Source organism: Rhinolophus sinicus, chromosome 17, assembly GCF_057876585.1.
Source record: "Rhinolophus sinicus isolate RSI-liver-muscle chromosome 17, RSI-T2T, whole genome shotgun sequence".
In the NCBI taxonomy this organism is placed as follows: Eukaryota; Metazoa; Chordata; class Mammalia; order Chiroptera; family Rhinolophidae; genus Rhinolophus; species Rhinolophus sinicus.
Window position 1 is genome coordinate 149,209,164 of NC_142517.1, and position 17,958 is coordinate 149,227,121.

The 17,958-nt window shown below is 36.3% G+C and overlaps 1 protein-coding gene across 2 annotated transcripts in view; it reads right to left on the reverse strand.

The window, feature by feature from the left end:
* ACVR1C (activin A receptor type 1C) overlaps positions 1–17,958 on the reverse strand; it is a 74,484-nt gene that overhangs the window by 46,298 nt on the left and 10,228 nt on the right. Inside the window, exons 2-3 of one of the 2 annotated variants that reach the window (XM_074336648.2) lie at positions 8,540–8,629; positions 1,285–1,515 (exon numbers count right to left, since the gene is read on the reverse strand). In XM_074336648.2, the coding sequence (XP_074192749.1) occupies positions 1,285–1,438 (154 nt within the window). In that variant the 5' untranslated portion in view covers positions 1,439–1,515; positions 8,540–8,629. The remainder of the gene's footprint in view (positions 1–1,284; positions 1,516–8,539; positions 8,630–17,958) is intronic. The other variant, XM_019727183.3, reaches the window with a different exon arrangement.

The window sequence follows — 17,958 nt, forward strand, 5'->3', positions numbered from 1 at the left end:
GCAAGATTGTAGGTAGCTTTGAGGGATGAAATATGCCAAGTATAACTTCTCAGGTTGCAATATATAGGTCAGAACAGTGTTTCCCAAAGAACTGGACAAGTACCAGTGGTGGCACATGACATGATTTTAAGGATTCTTGAGATGAATTGGAATAGTAAACCAAATATGGTATTAAATAACATTGAATCTCATGATGATTCCTTCTCTAGTTCTCCTAGTTTTTGATTATGTGTCAAAAAGCCTCATTTTGTGCTAGTATGTATTTAACACCTCTTTCTTCTCTCTTAAAAACAAAAATACTGGAACGCAATAGCAATGCTTCTTTGTTTACATAGTTATCTTCTATTTATGGCAAGTAAACTGGTTTTTCATTTGTGGTAGTGATTCCAAGGTTCTGCATAAAATAAATGTTCTTCAGTAAAAAAGGGAAGCAGCTAATTTATTTTTAAAATAGGTTAAAAATACTATAGTTGAATATTGATATGATGATATATGAATACCTGAGATTGGATAACAGTACCTTAAAATGTTAATTTGTAAGGAACAATGTGTATCTTTGTATAGATATTACATATCAATAAGCATTGAATTATTATGACATGAATAAATATTGAAAAAGATTCACTAACATAATATTTTCATGCCATAAGTTAGTTTTTAATTTGAATTACTGGCCCTTTGTTTATTTCTCACATTTTCCGATTCCAGATTACTGATAAAAAGTGAGATTAAGATTTCCAGTATCACGTAAATTGGGATAAATGCCATGATATTGGGGGAATGGTAGGAATATTTCGGAACAATAATTCCATTCTACCTCTTTCTGCTAATGAGTGCTCTCACTTGAGTGTGGGTAAAGAAGCTATGCAGAGGTAACCATAAAAAAAAAAAAAAAAAAAAAAAAAGACTCTGTCTCCATAAAAGTTGGGAATCTATTAGTTTTAGTTTTGCTATATTTTTCTTTTCCCCCTCATTGCACATTTCAATATCTTTCCTTTAAAAGAATCCATAAAAATGTACATTTATTTTAGGTCCACTAATCACTTCCAAAAATATAATTCACGTGGACAAATTTCTTCAAAATTGTAATGCTGTTGTCAATATTTTGACAGTTACACAATCTAAAAAAAAAAAAGTCAACCTCTGTTAGGCTCTAGAGAATTTTACAGAACAGTAAAACTGGTTTTCTTATTTGAAGAAACAAAAAACAGGTTGGTTTCTACCATGTTTATGATTTCCCAAGAGTAAAATTAAATTTGGAATGAACAAAGGTAAACCCCTTACCTGTTGGAAGGTGCAGTGTTATGTTGTTGCAGAAATCTGTGAAGCAGCATTCGGTTTTGGTGACATTGTTGGAACTATGACAGAAGACTTGAGCATTTAATTCTGGGAGAGAGACACAGGACTTGGTCACCTGCTCTTTTCCATTGGTTAGCATAACTGAAGCCCAACATGCTCCTTCTGTTTGGCAGGTGAAGTTTGAAGAGTCGCACAAAAGACATACACACTTCAATCCTGCAAAGTGAAAGGCAAAAAAAAGCTTTAAGATACAAAAGACATCATACAAATCTGTTTCATAATACTTGAGTGTAAAATTCAATCTTAATGAAAATTGAGGGAGGGTTTAAATAAACAGCACTAGATAAACACATGCTAATGCTGTTACTCTTCTCAGCCGTGTGTTTTCTTAAACATGCTTGACCAATCATCATTTACTTTGCTTGTATTTTTATGAATTTGTCCAGTTGCTATTATATTTTGAAACAATTTTCTCATCCAATGTCTAAATCCCTCCTTCTTAACCTCAGTCAGCTCATTCCTAAATCAATAACTTCTATGAATCGCTAGGATACAGTAACACAGCAACCAAGGGGTACTGTCTGGCATCACTTACAGAATATTAAACTGTGGTTATAACAGCTGTGTAACCAAACAATCCAGTGTATTCTGTTCATTTACTCTTTCTCCTTTAAACTTTCAAGTGAATGTGCTAAACACAAACCTAAACATAGATATATACAGCTCCAAAAAAAATAGTGCGATTCTTTACATGTTGTATATTCTGTAATATTTTAAAATTATTGTTATTGTCATCGTACCTTTAAGGCATTGATGAACCATTAAACTTCCCCTCTTCACTAAACAATACATTTTAGAATGAAAGTTATTTTAACATAGACCATGGCCTTCAGGCAATTTTCTTTAATGAACACATCTATTCAAAAAAGCAAAAACACGCCAATTGTAGAATATCATATACCGACAGCAATAAAACTTTCAAAAATTAGGCTGTGCTGAACTTAATCTGTTCACTACGTAAGTTTTCCCCACATTCCCCATTTACCATACACACACATACACCCCACGTTAACTCACATGTTCCTTGCGCAGTATGTCTGTTCTGATGTAAAATATCTGTCAGCATGAAAAGTCCAGTGGTTGTGAGCAATTTATTTAAATTTGCTTAATCATATTGTTTTTACATAGTACAATACTGAATAAGCCTTTTGCATCACTTTAATGAACTTTTTCTTAAATCATAACTGCCCACGACAATTATCTAAATGTCTAATTTTACCATACAATCATTTTTATTCAAATTAAAGTCCTTAAATTACTAATTAGTCAAATTGGAGTTGATTTTATACCTGTAAAATATTTGATACATAAATGGAAATTTTTATACTCAACTTCAAATACCAGTATAAGAGCAAATATGGATAATATTCCTATATAACTGGATAAGTAAGAAAGAACAAATTACACATTAATAGAAATTATCTCTTCTTTTGATAATTTTTTCTGACCAGCAAAATATCATCCTCTTAAACGTTTTTATTCCTATGTGTTAAGAGAAATTCAATCATAAAATAAAATGCTATTTTGTTATCAACATTGGACCAAGCATAATAACTCACTCTTTTATTTATTCCAATGGTGATCAATATAAATAAATATATTTTGATGTTGCTATTTATGTACTAGAGTGGCATCTTATAATCTAGATTGATTGGGACCCACTAGAACTAGATATATAAAATCTAGATACTGTGAATTTTAAGTCACTTTCCTTGCAAAAGAAGACAACTCATATAATAAGGATCCATCCACCCAGGTGTCTTATGAAAGTGGTATCTCTCTCTCCAGCATCTTCCAATTCCAACCTGACAAAGGACTTCAAATCATGATTATACCAGCTTTGTAATGTTGGGTATTACTTGGTCCCTCTGTGCCTCCATTTCCTCATATGAAAGATAAGAAGAATAGACCTCCTCATAATGTTGTTGTAAAGAATAAATTAGTATACACATGTGTAAAGTCCTTGGAACAATGCCTGGTATTTAGGAAGTACTATATAAATATTCGTGACTGTGTCTTCAACTACTGGAGGAGATCAAGCTAGTTAACCCATGCAAATAATCGAAATATATTTGTAATATGTAAAGGAATGGCTGAATGAACTAGAAATTTAAAAGGCATAACAAGAAATACATTTCTTTCTGCTCCGCCAAGGAGATTCAATGTTCTCAAACCATTATTTTAATGGTTCACGCTAAAACCTAGACAGTCACACAGCAGAGTGGTGTCTGGTGATAGTCCAGGTAAAGTTCAGGAAAAGATGAACGTCTCAGTCCTAGCTCAGTCACTCACTTGCTGACTGACTGTAGAGAAGATATTTAACCTTACAGGGTCTCAGTGCCTTCCTCTGAAAATGGGAAATAAATTGAGAGATGGGTAGTGGACCCGGAAATCTTGAAGTCTCATATGGTGCCAACATTTTATGACTATGAATTTATAATTTATGGATTTTCACAATTTAAAAATATGGAAAATTCTTTGACATCAGGAAACTGACTCCACTATGGTTATTCTTCAATCTCATATTTTAAGGGGCTGAAGTAATGAAAGTTAATTCTCCTGACACACAATCTCAAACCATGTGTTACTAGACTCCTCATCAGAATCTCCTTGAATTTTCTATTTCCAAAAGAAGCCTAGCCTAGAAACCAAAGCAACTAAGAAATATGGACCCACTAAGTAAAGACAACTATAAAGTACTCAACAACTAAACACATGTTAGTCTCTTGTGTGTTTATCATTGTGTATAATTCCCAGTGCCACTGTGGGAGTTACTTGCCACTGTCTACATTTTATTGATAATGAAATAAGGCTCAAAAATATCAAGTGACTGAATTAATGTGGTCATAAGACTACTCAAGCAATGTTGTTTCTATCCTACCAAAACTGATTTTTTAAAAAAGGAGAAGGGGGGTGGGGGGTGGGAGATGAGGGTAAGGGGGATCAAATATATGGTGATGGAAGGAGAACTGACTCTGGGTGGTGAACACACATGGGATTTATAGATGATGTAATACAGAATTGTACACCTGAAATCTATGTAATTTTACTAACAATTGTCACCCCAATAAATTTAAAAAATAAATTGAAAAAAGAAAAAAAAAGGGGGGGAACAGAAACCATTCTCCCACTTTCCAGTTTCTAACAACTGTGAATAAAATATAATTATAAGACAGCAGGAAGACATTAATAGTTAATTAACAACTGAGATTTTTATCTGTTGTTATTGTTCTAATTACCCTTTAAAATAGTTGATATTTTTTAAACAGATTCTACCTGCCTATTTTTTGAGGAGACAGGTGGTCCAACAAAAGTCAAAGGCTTGTGCCTTGTATCAAGCATAAATAATCTGACCTTTCAGGTTGTCTGAGTTTTGCATTAAGTGCAAGCTTCTAAGTACCTCACCTGATATGTTCTCTCTGCTAGGTCTTTATAAAAATGATTACATAATAGTTCTCATCAAGGAATAATATGAATACTCACTGACTGTTTAAAACAGGCTATAAAAATTTCTTTCACTTAAAAGTAAAGGGTATCAAACAGAAGGATAATATAGATCTAGGCAATATAGTTAAGATATAGTAAATGACACTTTACTTTAAATGTTGCACAATGGAAAACAGTGAGAAAATTGAGAATTTGTTGATGATAATGGCTTCAAACATCTGCTAAGTGTTCTCATTTATTCCAGGTCGATTGGCAGTACTATAGCACTAACAGGAAACAAACAGCAAACTAAAAGAGCCTAAGATGTATCTCTAACATACAGCATATTCAGTCTTCCATTTTTTCATTTCCCTCCAATCCACTATATGGCCACATTTGGTATATAATTAAACTATATTTATGTCAACCATCCTCAACATAAACCCTGGTGCTGCCAATTAAAACATAAGTTGCCATTAGTGATTAGACTTCTGCTTTCATATTTTGTTTCTTTAAAAACTGCTGTTCAATGAGTCAATTATACTAGACTACTCCATGACAGGATAAATCTGGTTGTTAGCAGACAGTAGTCCAGCCTTATGTTTCTTTATTTTATACTTTCCCATTATACTGTACTTGAGTCATATGGAAAGAGATAGCAAATGAAGTTGAAGAAGGAGGTAATTACCCGTAATAAGGAGGTCTATTAGATTTTTCCCCACAAGGAAGATTGCACTTTCCCTGTGTCTCCTCCCACCCCTTTAATTATCTCCTTTCCCCCATTTTGCCAATTAGTCTCTAAAAGCCAAGACATCTGTTACCCACAAGACATCTGTTACCCACATGAAACCAAAGGATGTGCACATTCCTAATCAACCAGAAAATAAATTTTCATCCATATTTACATGCGATAGCAAGCATGCCCTGGTTCCAGAAATATAAAAATTATCGGACTACAAAAAAAAGAACCAAACTTATCAATTTGTATTTACATGCTATTTTTATTAAAAAGTCAAATATTTGCTTGAGAAATACTAATTATTTTGCATTAGATATGATTTTTCAATAAGTTGGTTATATATTTCCCAGGTTTCCTATATTTTGGGTCTATATCATAAAATATCAATGGACCAGTGTGTTACATAAATTTCTGACACATGTGCTTTCCTTTTATCCAGACATTAGTTGATTCAATTTCCCTAATTTTAGAGCAGGCTGTTAAACACAAAATTGTTTTTTAATTTCAGAAAACTCTTAAATTTGACCTACCGAATATGTAATCTTTTCATCATTTGTAGGGTTCTGGGTTAACAAAAGGAACAATTCAAACTCATCAGTGTGCTGAACATGAAAAGTACGGCAACAGGAAAGAAGCCAGGACACTAGTACTAGTGTACATGAGACAAAGCCAGACAGGTGCAAAGGAAATCAGCAAAGATCTGTTTTCCTTTTCTATTCCTTTTCAAACTTTGTTTTCTTGTCATGTAGTTATTGAAAAGCATTTTCCTTTCTTAACAGTAAGGAAAAACAGAATAGAGGGAGAAACCAGCATTATAAAATATGGGCAATATAAATGCAAACTTTTGGGCCAAATGAACTTTCAATAGAGATTCTCTAAATATAGGACACATTTCTTCTGCTGCCCTCGCATGTAATTCTTACTGAATTTGAGAAGTTATTTTCTTACGTTGGCACCTGAAGTAGTTCCTCATCAAACTGTTCCCTCAATCTTGAGGTATTTTATTGTCTTTTACTTAGGAGAAGAGTGATACTCAATGGATCCCACTTAATTAAAATAAAACAAAATCCACAGTCCTTATTATGACCTAATAGGCTAGCAGATCTGCGTTCTTCCCACTTCTTGATCCTCATTTCTTATAACTGAACACCCAAGACACACTGGTCTCCTTTTAATACCTCTAAATAACAAGTTCTTTCCCACCTCACAGCCCTTAATGTGGTTGTTCCCTTTGCCCATCATGCTCTTCTTTTCTATTAGGTTGGTGCAAAAGTAATTGCGGTTCCTGCAATTATAAACCGCCATTACTTTTGCACCAACCTAATATCTAATTCCGCAGGTCTCAGCTCGAATGTCACCACCACAGACACTGGATGGTGGAGGCTGACAATTCCAAAGTCTGACGTTTAGGCCAATAGGCTGGAGACCCAGGGAAGAGCTGATGTTGCAGCTCAGGTCTGAAGACAGTTGAGAGGCAGAATTCCCTCTTCTTCAAGGGATCTCAGTTTGTTTTCCTCTTAAGGCCTTCAACTGATTTGATGAGCCCCCCCCCACACACACACACACCCTGCCATTATGGAGTATAATCTGCCTTACTCAAAGACTACCGATTTAAATGTTAATCTCATACTAAAAAAAAAGTTCACAGCAACATCCAGATTGGTGTTTGACCAAATATCTGGTTACTATGCCCAAGTCAACACATAAAATTAACCATTACAAGTATTTACTACATGTCAAACACTATGGTAAGAGTTAAGAAAGGGAGGTAGGGAGGAAAGCCAAAAGAGCATTCGCTAAAGGTTTTGTAGAATTAAAGGATTACGATAGTGTGACAAACCAAGTCAGGGATGTGCACATGGTGCATCGGGACGCAGAGGCTGAGCACTGGTTAATCCAGATGGGGCTGGGGGCAAGGGTAGGTAGGGAAGGCATCTTTGAGGTGAGTCTTGAGGAGCACAATTGTTCTTCACCATCCCCAGGCCCCTCCCCTCCCCCATTCATTGTACCAGCCCCACCTCACCCTCTCAGCAGGCCTCAAAGACTCTCCAGTCAGTCCCCACCAGCCTGGGAAAACCACAGCAGTTCTCACCCATCTCACAGTGGAGAAATACCTCCTTTGGTGAAGCTGAAATGTATGGGCACTAACCTGCTCCCAATTTGCAAATGGGTTCTTGTCACATCCATTCCCCAGATGGAATTCCATTCCATGTCCCAACAGGAATCTCCGTATCCAGGGCATTGCCCTGGCAGTGCCCCTCAACTTTGCGGCTGGCTGGGAAGTTTCAGCCACCTTCGCTGGAGTTGCAGATTGGGGCTGAGAGCCCTCCCCTTATGCAGGGCCCATGGGCTTCAACCTCTTTGTCTGATCAGGTTGTAGGCCCTCCCTGGGGTCCTTGGGACCCCCAGGCTTTGAGCCGCATATTGGCATGAGTGAATTCCAACCACCATCAGCTCCTGGCTGACTTCGCACCCTGACTGCCAGAAAGAGACTTACTCCTTGGACGCTTTCCAGTTGCACCCAGGTACCATCTAGCCACAACAGAGAGAGGACTTAGGCTATTTTTCACAAAATGACCTCAACTCTAGAGGAGTATTTCTCAAACATTTTTAAAACCCATGTTTCCTTAAAATAAATATTAAAATTTCACACCCTTAGTGTTCTCTTATTTGAGATTTTGAAATAAAATGTATAGCTTGTCTAGAAACAAATCAACCCAGTGGTGACTTGAATGTGCTTTTTCATTGGAAAAGAGGCACTCTGCTCTCCAATCCCTTTGAATATCGCAGCTCTAGCCTGGGGGAATGACTTTGAAAGCCACTGCCTGATAGATCAGAATTTATTAACAGAAATCTCTTGCTTGATCCGAAAGATTCCAACTGTCCTAATACAGCTAACGAAGTCTTTCCAAATTATAAGAAAAACTAAGCCCTTAATACTTATTACAATTTGCCTATGAATTTAGGTCCTATTGGTCATATAGCTGTTATGTTGATCTACACATGAAATCATACCTGATAGCAGTGGTTACCAGATCTGCGGATTTCACCCACCAGCTCAATTTCAAAAACAATTTTGGAACTCAACCAGAATGTTTGCTTTCTCTAGGAAGAACATTGGAGAAAAAATAAATAAATAAAAAGCACTTTTTATTACTACTGCTTAAAAAAAAAAGGTGGGGAGGTCATTATAATACCCAAGTAAGGAAGAGCATAAATCTCAGAAGTGAGGACTGATTTTTACCAAGATCAAGGTTATATTTTTAAAATTTCAAATGTAGAAAAACAATTGTGTTTTATAATGTTACATTGATTTTGTCTTTATATGACACAAATTGTTAATCTGGGGGCTGAGTGTGCATCAAAAAGTGGAACTTGAGTGTCCAACCTGTGCCTGTGCTTTGTTTTGTTCACAATCAATGGCCACAATCCACATAGGAATGCTCTTTAAAATGGAAAAGGCAATCTTCCATTGTGCTGTTTTTATTCAATATGGAATATTCTGGAAAACTGAAAAAAGCCAAATAATAATAGTCATCCACTCCAAGCTATCAAGAATGCTAACAGTGGCAGATCAGGTATCTGGCTGCCAAGGGACTTCCTTGCTTAGGGAATGGGCTGCTGGGCCTTCTGGGCTCAACTCAATGAGTTCACACTAGGCAAATATTCACCTGCCAGAAATTCACTCTGTAATTCCTCCACCAGTACTGGGCCACAGAGCTTAACACTGTATTTGATCAACCTGCACATTTAGGTCTATTATTACAGGACTTCAAGGATGAGCTACAACTGTTAGATTACTATAGGCCTGAGTTCAATGTATTGCTTGTCAAACCTATGATTTACTTGATTAATTCTTGGTCAGGATCATACCATATTTTAATATTGTTTCCATGGGAAATTATAATCAATTATAACCAACTTCTGGAGGACACAATTTCCAGAAACATCTTGTAACGATAAGCAGAGATTGCTACCCTGTTGTGTGGAGAAATGAATCTGAGTCAAGAAAAGAAATGTGTAGTTCTGATCCAGTCTAGTGCATTTAAGGTCCACATTCAGAGACCTGGGGTTCTAATCCTAGTTCTATGACTGTGACCTTTGAGGCTTCTGTGTCCTCAATTGCTCTGCCCAAGAAAGAATTTAAAGGTGATCTTCAACTATTCTAAAGTTCTGTGACCCTAAAGAGATGAATGCACCAATAACCACCATGCAGGAACAGAAAGAGCAAGCTGAGGAATTGCATACCCAGAGAACAAAGAAGTTGCTGTCTAGAGTCAGAGTTCACAACGAAAACTGTTCAGGACAATATTGTATCAGTCTGATAAAGACTGAGTGAATAATCTGAGTTCATGCTTTGCAGGTCCGTAAAATCATAGAAGTCTAATTTTATATTTTTAATCACCATCAAGTAGAGAAGACAGAAACCAAGTGGGAGAGGATCACAAAGAATTTGGTAATAAAAGGAAAGCAGCAGCATGTGACATAATCTATTTCAGAAAGAAGGGGAAAAAATACAAAAAAAACTTAATGGAAAAACATAAGGTTTTAAAAGTTAAGGAAACCCTGACTTGTTTAAAGGAGGCAATAAAAAATAATCGGTAAAGGAAAAAGTAAATAATCAATAATTAATTGTTGAACAACCAGCTAAGAATATATGCAGATAGAAAGAGACAAAACTATCTCAAGTTTAGAATGAAAGTAGCAAAGAAAATTGTAAAGTTAAAATCCTCAAGAGTTCTCAGGGGCTCACTTGTCAGAAATTTCTATCACAATCCACAGCTATTCATTTATATGATAAGATATGGTAAGGAATAGATAATTATTAATCTAGAAATAAAAAAGGAAACTATACAAAGTAAGGAACTGATCTAACTAAAAATAGATTAGCAAGTGAAGAGTTGAAAGGCGAAAAGGAGGGCAAGTGATACAGGGAAAGTTTTTAAGGTTGATTCCAACTGGGCCTCTTTCCAACACTGACCCCAAGACTCAAAGGTTCAGTTTAGATACTCTGAAGAACTCATATTGTGCAAACATAAAAAAGGGCAGCAGCATCTGCTCCTCTGTTCAAAGAAGATGAGTGGGAGTGGGAGCTGAGAAGTAGGACAGAAAATGTTGAAATCCATATTATTAAATATATATATAATTCTCAGACTTCCAGGATTATCATAGCTGGTTTAGAAGGTGGGTTACATGGCTTTTCCTGGAATTATATTTCCCTTTTGTTTATCAAAACATTATTGAACAAAAAAATAACAGTGAAGAAATATAAAAAGAAATTGGAGGCCCTCAGAGAAGTCTGAAAAAATTCATATTAGCCAGAACAAAAGACAAGTCTAAGGTAGGTTATCCTGTCTGAGTTTTGCTACTTATCTTGTGATAAGCCAGTATAAGACAACACAGAACACAAACAATAGCAAAGAGACAAACAACAACCTTAGCTTTGTAGCTCTTTTCACTGAATTTAACATTGTTGGAATTCAGTGAGGTGTGATGCAAGGATTCTGTGCTTTGGATGACTCCACGTCTGTAGTTGAAACCCTGAGCTCTGCAAATCAGTCACATGGCCTGGAAAGTGACTCCACCTCCCTAAATGTGACTACACACTGGTGAAGAACAGATAATAATTCCCATTTCACAGAGTTTTTATGTGATTCAAAGATATTTTTTAAAAATCTTTTGACACACAGCAGACATTAAAAAAATTAAACCTTGGGGCTGGCCCAGTGGCTCAGGCAGTTGGAGTTCCATGCTCCTAACTCCAAACGCTGCCAGTTCGATTCCCACATGGGCCAGTGGGTTCTCAACCACAAGGTTGCCAGTTCAACTGCTCAAGTCCCACAAGGGATGGTGGGCTCCGCCCCCTGCAACTAAGATTGAACAGGTACCTTGAGCTGAGCTGCCGCTGAGCTCCCAGATGGCTCAGTTGGTTGGAGCGCATCACAAGGGATGGTGGGCTGCACCCCCTGCAACTAGCAATGGCAACTGGACCTGGAGCTGAGCTGCAACCTCCACAACTAAGATTGAAAGGTCAACAACTTGACTTGGAAAAAAAAAGTCCTGGAGGTACACACTGTTCCCCAATGAAGTCCTGTTCCCCTTCCCCAATAAAATCTTTGAAAAAAATCAAAAAATTAAAAATTAAAACTTAAGCTTCTGTTATTATACGTTATGAGTTGCTGAGAGCTCAACATTCAAGGCCTAACCCACACTTCTTAAAAATAATTTTCCGTGTTTCTGACAATCCTTTCTGGCTTTAATGAACTTTTTCTTTGGTAGTGACATTGCCACAGTAAGGTGATAAAAACAGCACCTCCAAAAACAAAATAGACATTTTTGTTAAAAAACAAAATTAGAAAACACAAATAAAACTTCAGCATCTGAGCTTGATCAGAGAGAAGGAATATCTAGAATATGAACTGTCACATTGGTTACTACATTAATTCTTTTCACGTCTCAATTATTTCTTGAGTTTGACAAATATATGTCAATAAAAAATGGACAAAGTAGATGAAGAAATACATCAATATGAGAAGACAAACATGTCAATAGAAAAGTGGACAAAGTAGATGAACAAAAAAGAAAACTAAAAAAGGATTTATCTCACTAATACTAAATGGAAAGTTAATACAATTTTCATTTGCCAAATTGGAAATTATTTTGTAAATTACAGCACCCAGAAATGGCAAGAAGGGAGCAATTAAATTTCTACTTTATACATAGTTGGTGGAGTATAAATTGGTATAAACTTTTGGGAGTACAACATGACATATTTGTCTCAAGGGTCTTAAAAATGCATGATCTTTGAGTTGTATTCCCACTTCTTATATATGAAACAATCAAAAAAACAAAATTTTACTTAAAATTCCCACTGCAGGGGTATTATTCACAAAAGTGAAAAATGGAAATAACCTAAAAGTCCCCAAATCAACACATTTAAATAAATTTTGATAATACGTATGATGGCATAATATTCTGTTTTTAATATTTAGTAAGAGTGGATATTGCTCATTATGAATATGAAATAAAAAGTAGAATCGTAAAACACACAGGATAGAATCTTAATTTACATAATATGCATAGAAATAAAAACTAGAAGAAGAAACATTAAAATATTAACAGTGGTTATCTCTGAGGTTACCAAACTAAAGATGATTTTTGTAATTTTCAATATTTCCCCCTAATTTCCGATAATGAACACATGAAAATAATCAGAAACTAACACTAACATTATTTTGTTAAATATTTCTTGCTCTTTCAATGTATTTAGTTAACAGGTTGTCATTGAGACTATCATAGAGATATCTTCAGTCAACTCTTCTGCATAGACCTTTACCATAACACTGATAGTGGAGTCTGGTGAACACCCACATGCTGGCTGCCATGTTGTCCCACAACTTACAGCAACTCTACTTTCAGGAACAAAAACTGGAATTCATAGTCTTAAAACAGGCTAGTATATTTGAACATAGGGCTGTCCCTGAAAATTCAGACACACGAGTATCACATAATGACTCCCACTCTACACTGGAAACTTAGCTGATCTCTGGGACATAAACCAACAGACTAGCTTAGCCTGATGATCTTTCTGTAACTTTTCATCTCATCTTTTAATTTGTCTTGGAAGAGAGTCAAAACCAGCAGAGTGACTTTCCCTGACTGTAGAAGACAATCAAGAAAACGCTGACTGCCCATTGTGTGCATTTCACTGTACTGAAGAAGGGGTACCTCTAATATGACTCAGCAAAATGAGGTTTGGTAATGCATTAGTGAGGCTGTGTATAGACTGCAGATGCAAGCACAATTCTCCATAAGCAAGCTTAATGCTATAGTAAACCAACTAAAAGAGCCCAAACAGCCCATAAGTGCTCCACTTGTAGGTGATAAATGACCTTTCAAGTTGAACCAAATGCTTTCACCTAAAAGAGCAGGTGAGTCATGTTGCATTTACAAAGGGCTTTATCTATGTATGGATAATGTTCCTCAGTTGTGATTTACTTTGCTAAGAGAAGAAATTACTACTCCATGTTAATGAACATAATATAGCCTACTTTATCCTATTTTGATTTAATGTCTATCTACTTTATGCCATTTCACAGGCTGGAGACAATACATACAAGCCACATTTTAACATACACAGAAATTCCTTACTTACATAGAAGTTATATAACAAAGGTAAATCAGTTATTTGTAAGGTTAAAATATTTTTATTTGTTTAATCAACATTATAAATGCACACAGTAAAAAAAAATAGTATAGGAAGAATGAAAATGAAAAGCATCTGTCTAGTGATGAACATCTACCTAAGTCTCACTTCCCAGAAGCACCCACTTTTAACTATTTTTTTTATTGTTCTTTAAGACATTATGTTAGGACATTAACTCTAAAAATATACTGCTATTCTTGATTAACCAATTTGAAACATTATCTGCTGAATTCTTGATTTATAAAAGACTTCTTAGTTCACACACATGCCCTCCCACTTGGGGAGGAGTGTTAGGTTTATTGAGACGTAATTTACATATGGTAACATTCGTCCTTTTTAGGGAGACAATCTTACAATATTTGATAAGTGCAGGTCAATCACTCTTCCTCCCAAATTTCCTCATACACCTTTCTAGACAACCCCTACCTCTACCACAGCCCACCACAAGCAATGTTTCCTGTTCTTACACATGTGCCTTCTCTAGCATGATAAGTGAGTGCAGCCTGTTGATTCTGGCTTCAGTCATTTGCCTGAAGACATCTGAGATTCATTCATATTGTTGTATACATCAATAGTTCATTGAACGAATGTACAACAGTTTATTGGTCCATTCACTAGTTAAAAGATTATTTTTCCTCCAGTTTTTGCTGATTAGGAATAAGCCAGTAATAAATATTAATAGACAAATTTTTATATAAGTTTTATATCACTTTGCTAAATATCCAGGAGTGAGATTACTGTTTTATAGAAAGTATAAGTTTAACTTTATATAAAATTACTCAAGTGTTTTCCAAAGTGGCTGTACCATTTTAAACGTCACCAGTAATGTATGAGAGTTCCAGTTACTCAGCATTCCTGCCATCACTTGGTATTGTCATCTTTGTTGTCTTGGGTTTTTTTCTTCTTCTTTTGTTTAGCCAAATAGGTATTCAGTGGCATGTAATTGTGGTTTTAATAAGCATTTCCTCAATGACTAATAATACTGAGCATTTCTGTTGTGATTTTTTTCATTCAAATACCTTCTTTACTTCTGTTCAAAACTTCTGCTCACTTCTTATTGGGTTCTTTGTTTCCTTATAATTGAGTTCTGAGACTTCATTATATGTTCTGATTCAAATGTTTTTTCAAGTTTGTGTCCTGCATATATTATCTCCCAGCAAAAAGTATGCCCTGTCTTTTCATCTGCTTAACAGCATCTTTCAAGTAATTAGAAGATTTTAATTTTGATGAATTCCAATTCATAAATATTTTCTTTTATGGATTGTCTTTTGGTGCTGTCATCTAAGAAATGGCTAACCCAAGATGAAAAGAATTTTCTTTTAAGTTTTTTAATAATTTTTTTATTCTTCAGTTACAGTTGGCATGCAATATTATATTAGTTTTGGGTGTACAACATAGTGATTAGACATTTATATAATTTACAAAGTGATTGCCCCGATAAATCTAGTATCCATCTAACACCAAACATGATTATTACAATATTATTGACTATCTTCCTTATGCTGTACTTTATATCCCCATGACTATTTTGTAACTACCAATTGCTACTTCTTAATGCCTTCTCCTTTTTTCACCCATGCCTTATCTGGCCACCATCAAAATGTTCTCTGTATCTAAGAATTTATTTCTGCTATGTTTGTTCATTTGTTTTGTAGATTCTTCATATAAGTGAAATCATATGGTATGTCTTTATCTGTCTGACTTATTTCACTTGGCATAATACCCTCTAGGTCCATCTATTTTGCTGCAGATGGCAAGATTCCTTTTTATGGCTGAGTAATATTCCATTGTATATGAACCACCTCTTCTTTATCCATTCATATATTGATGGACACTTAGGTTGCTTCTGTATCTGAGCTATTGTAAATAATGCTGCAATGAACATATGGATACATGTGTCTTTTCAACTTAGTGTTTTGGGTTTCTTCAGATAAATACCGGGAAATGGAATCACTGGATCCTTCTTTGTCTCTTGTTATAGCCTTTGTTTTAAAGTCTACTTTGTCTGGTATAAGTATTGCTATCCAAGACGTTTTTTAATGTTTCCATTTTCATAAAATATCTTTTTCCATCCCTTCACTTTCAGTCTTTTGATGTGAAATGTGTCTCTTGTAGGCAGCATATGTAAAGAGTTTGTTTTCTTATCCATTCAGCCACCTAATGTCTTTTCATTGGAGCATTTAACCCATTTACATTGAAAGTAATTCTTGATAGATATGTAGTTGTTGCCATTTTATTATTCATATTTTGATCCTTTTTTCTTCTTCTTAAAATGTCCCTTAAACATTTCTTGTAAAACTGATTTGGTGGTGATGAACAACTCCTTTAGCTTTTTTTCTTTTAGGGGAAGCTCTTTATCTGTCCTTTAATTCTACGTCATAGCTTTGCTGGGTACAGTAATCTTTGTTGAAGGTTCTTGCTTTTCATCACTTTGAATATTTTGTGCCAATCACTTCTGGCCTGCAAAGTTTCTGTTGCCAAATCAGCTGAGAGTCTTATGGGAGCTCCCTTGTAGGTAACTAACTTCTTTTTCCTTGTTGCTTTTAGTATCATTCTGTCTTTAACCTTTGCCATTTTAATTGTGATGTATTTGGTGTGGGCCTCTTTGGGTTCATCTTGTATAGAACTCTCTGAGCTTTCAGGGCTTCTATGTCTATTTCTTTCACCAGGTTAGGAAAACTTTCAGTCACTATTCCTTCAAATGGGTTTGCCATTACTTGCTCTCTCTCTTCTCCTTCTGGTAACCCTATGATGGGAATGTTTGTACACATTATATTGTGCCAGAGGTCCCTTAAACTAACCACATTTTTTCGATTGTTTTCTTTTTGCTGTTCTGATCAGATGTTTTCTGCTACCTTGTCTTCTTTATCACTGATTCAATTCTCTGCTTCATCTAATCTATTGTTGATTCCCTCTAATGTATTCTTCATTTCAGTTACATATTCTTTATGTTTTCTATCTCCATTTTTTATGTTTCCTATCTCTTTGTTGAAGTTCTCACTGAGATCATTGAGCACCTTTATAACCAGTGTTTTGAACTCTGCATCTGGTAGATTGGTTGCCTTCATTTTGTTTAGTTCTTTTCCTGGAGCTTTGTTCTGTTCTTTCATTTGGGACTTGTTTGTGTCCTTATTCTGGTTGCTTCCCTGTGTTTTGTTTTATGTACTAGGTAGAGCTGGTATGTCTCTCTATCTTAGTAGAATAGTTATGTAGTAGGTGTCCTTGGAGGGCCCAGTGACACAGTTTCCCTGGTCACCTGCACTGGGCACTCCAGATGTGTCCTTTACATGGGTTGTGTGTGCCCTCCTATTATAGTTGAGCCTAGATTGCTCTTGACACATTGTTGGATGTGAACAACCCTCAGGCTGATTGGTTGTAAGGACTGGCTGTGACTACAGTGGAAAACTTGTTGTGCAGGGACTGACCCTACAGAACAGGATTCACTTTAGCAGGACTCTGGTGCTTGTGGAATTATACCCTTTGGGTGTGCCATTTGTGGAGGTGGCTGAGTGGTGGTCTGGTACGATCTGAAGCTAGGCACGGGATGTGTTGGTTCTTGGGCCTCTTGGGAGGGTCTGTACTGCAGGCCAAGGTCATCCGCTGCCTGTGCCCTGCCCAGGGCCACTTGGTATGAGCTACAAAGTAATCTGCAGATGGTTGCTACTTGTACTGGACTTAGACGTCTCTGCAAGAGGCTAACCTGCAAACTGAGGCCAGTTTCTGCTAGTTCTGGGCTTCGGGCTACTTATCAAGAGGTATGGGGCAAGCCAAAGCCAGGTGCTGCTTGTTTGGGGTTTGTGAACCTCTGAGAGATTTTAGGAAAGTCTGCAGCATGAGCCAAGATAGGACATTTGTATGGAAAAACCACTGGAAGCTGCTTGGGTTGGTCCATAAGTTGGGTGGTACAGAATCTCAAGTAAACACCAAGGCAGGCAAGTGGCATTGGCCAGTTTGATGGAGACTCAGATATGTCACATACCTGCTTGTGCAGCTTGAGTGAGGCAAGGGCTCAACAAAAGAAAAATGACTTCTGTCTGGGGGAAAGTTGGCCCTCCAGCCCTCAGCTTGAAGCCAGACAATTCAGTTCATCCTGTATGTCCCTGGCAGCTTTTGAGCTGCTGCCCCAGCACTGAAGCTCATAGTGAGTGAGTCCATCAGCAAGTAACTCAATGCATGGGCCCTTTTAGAAAATGCCTGGGACTCCAACAGTACTCACTCTCACTCAACT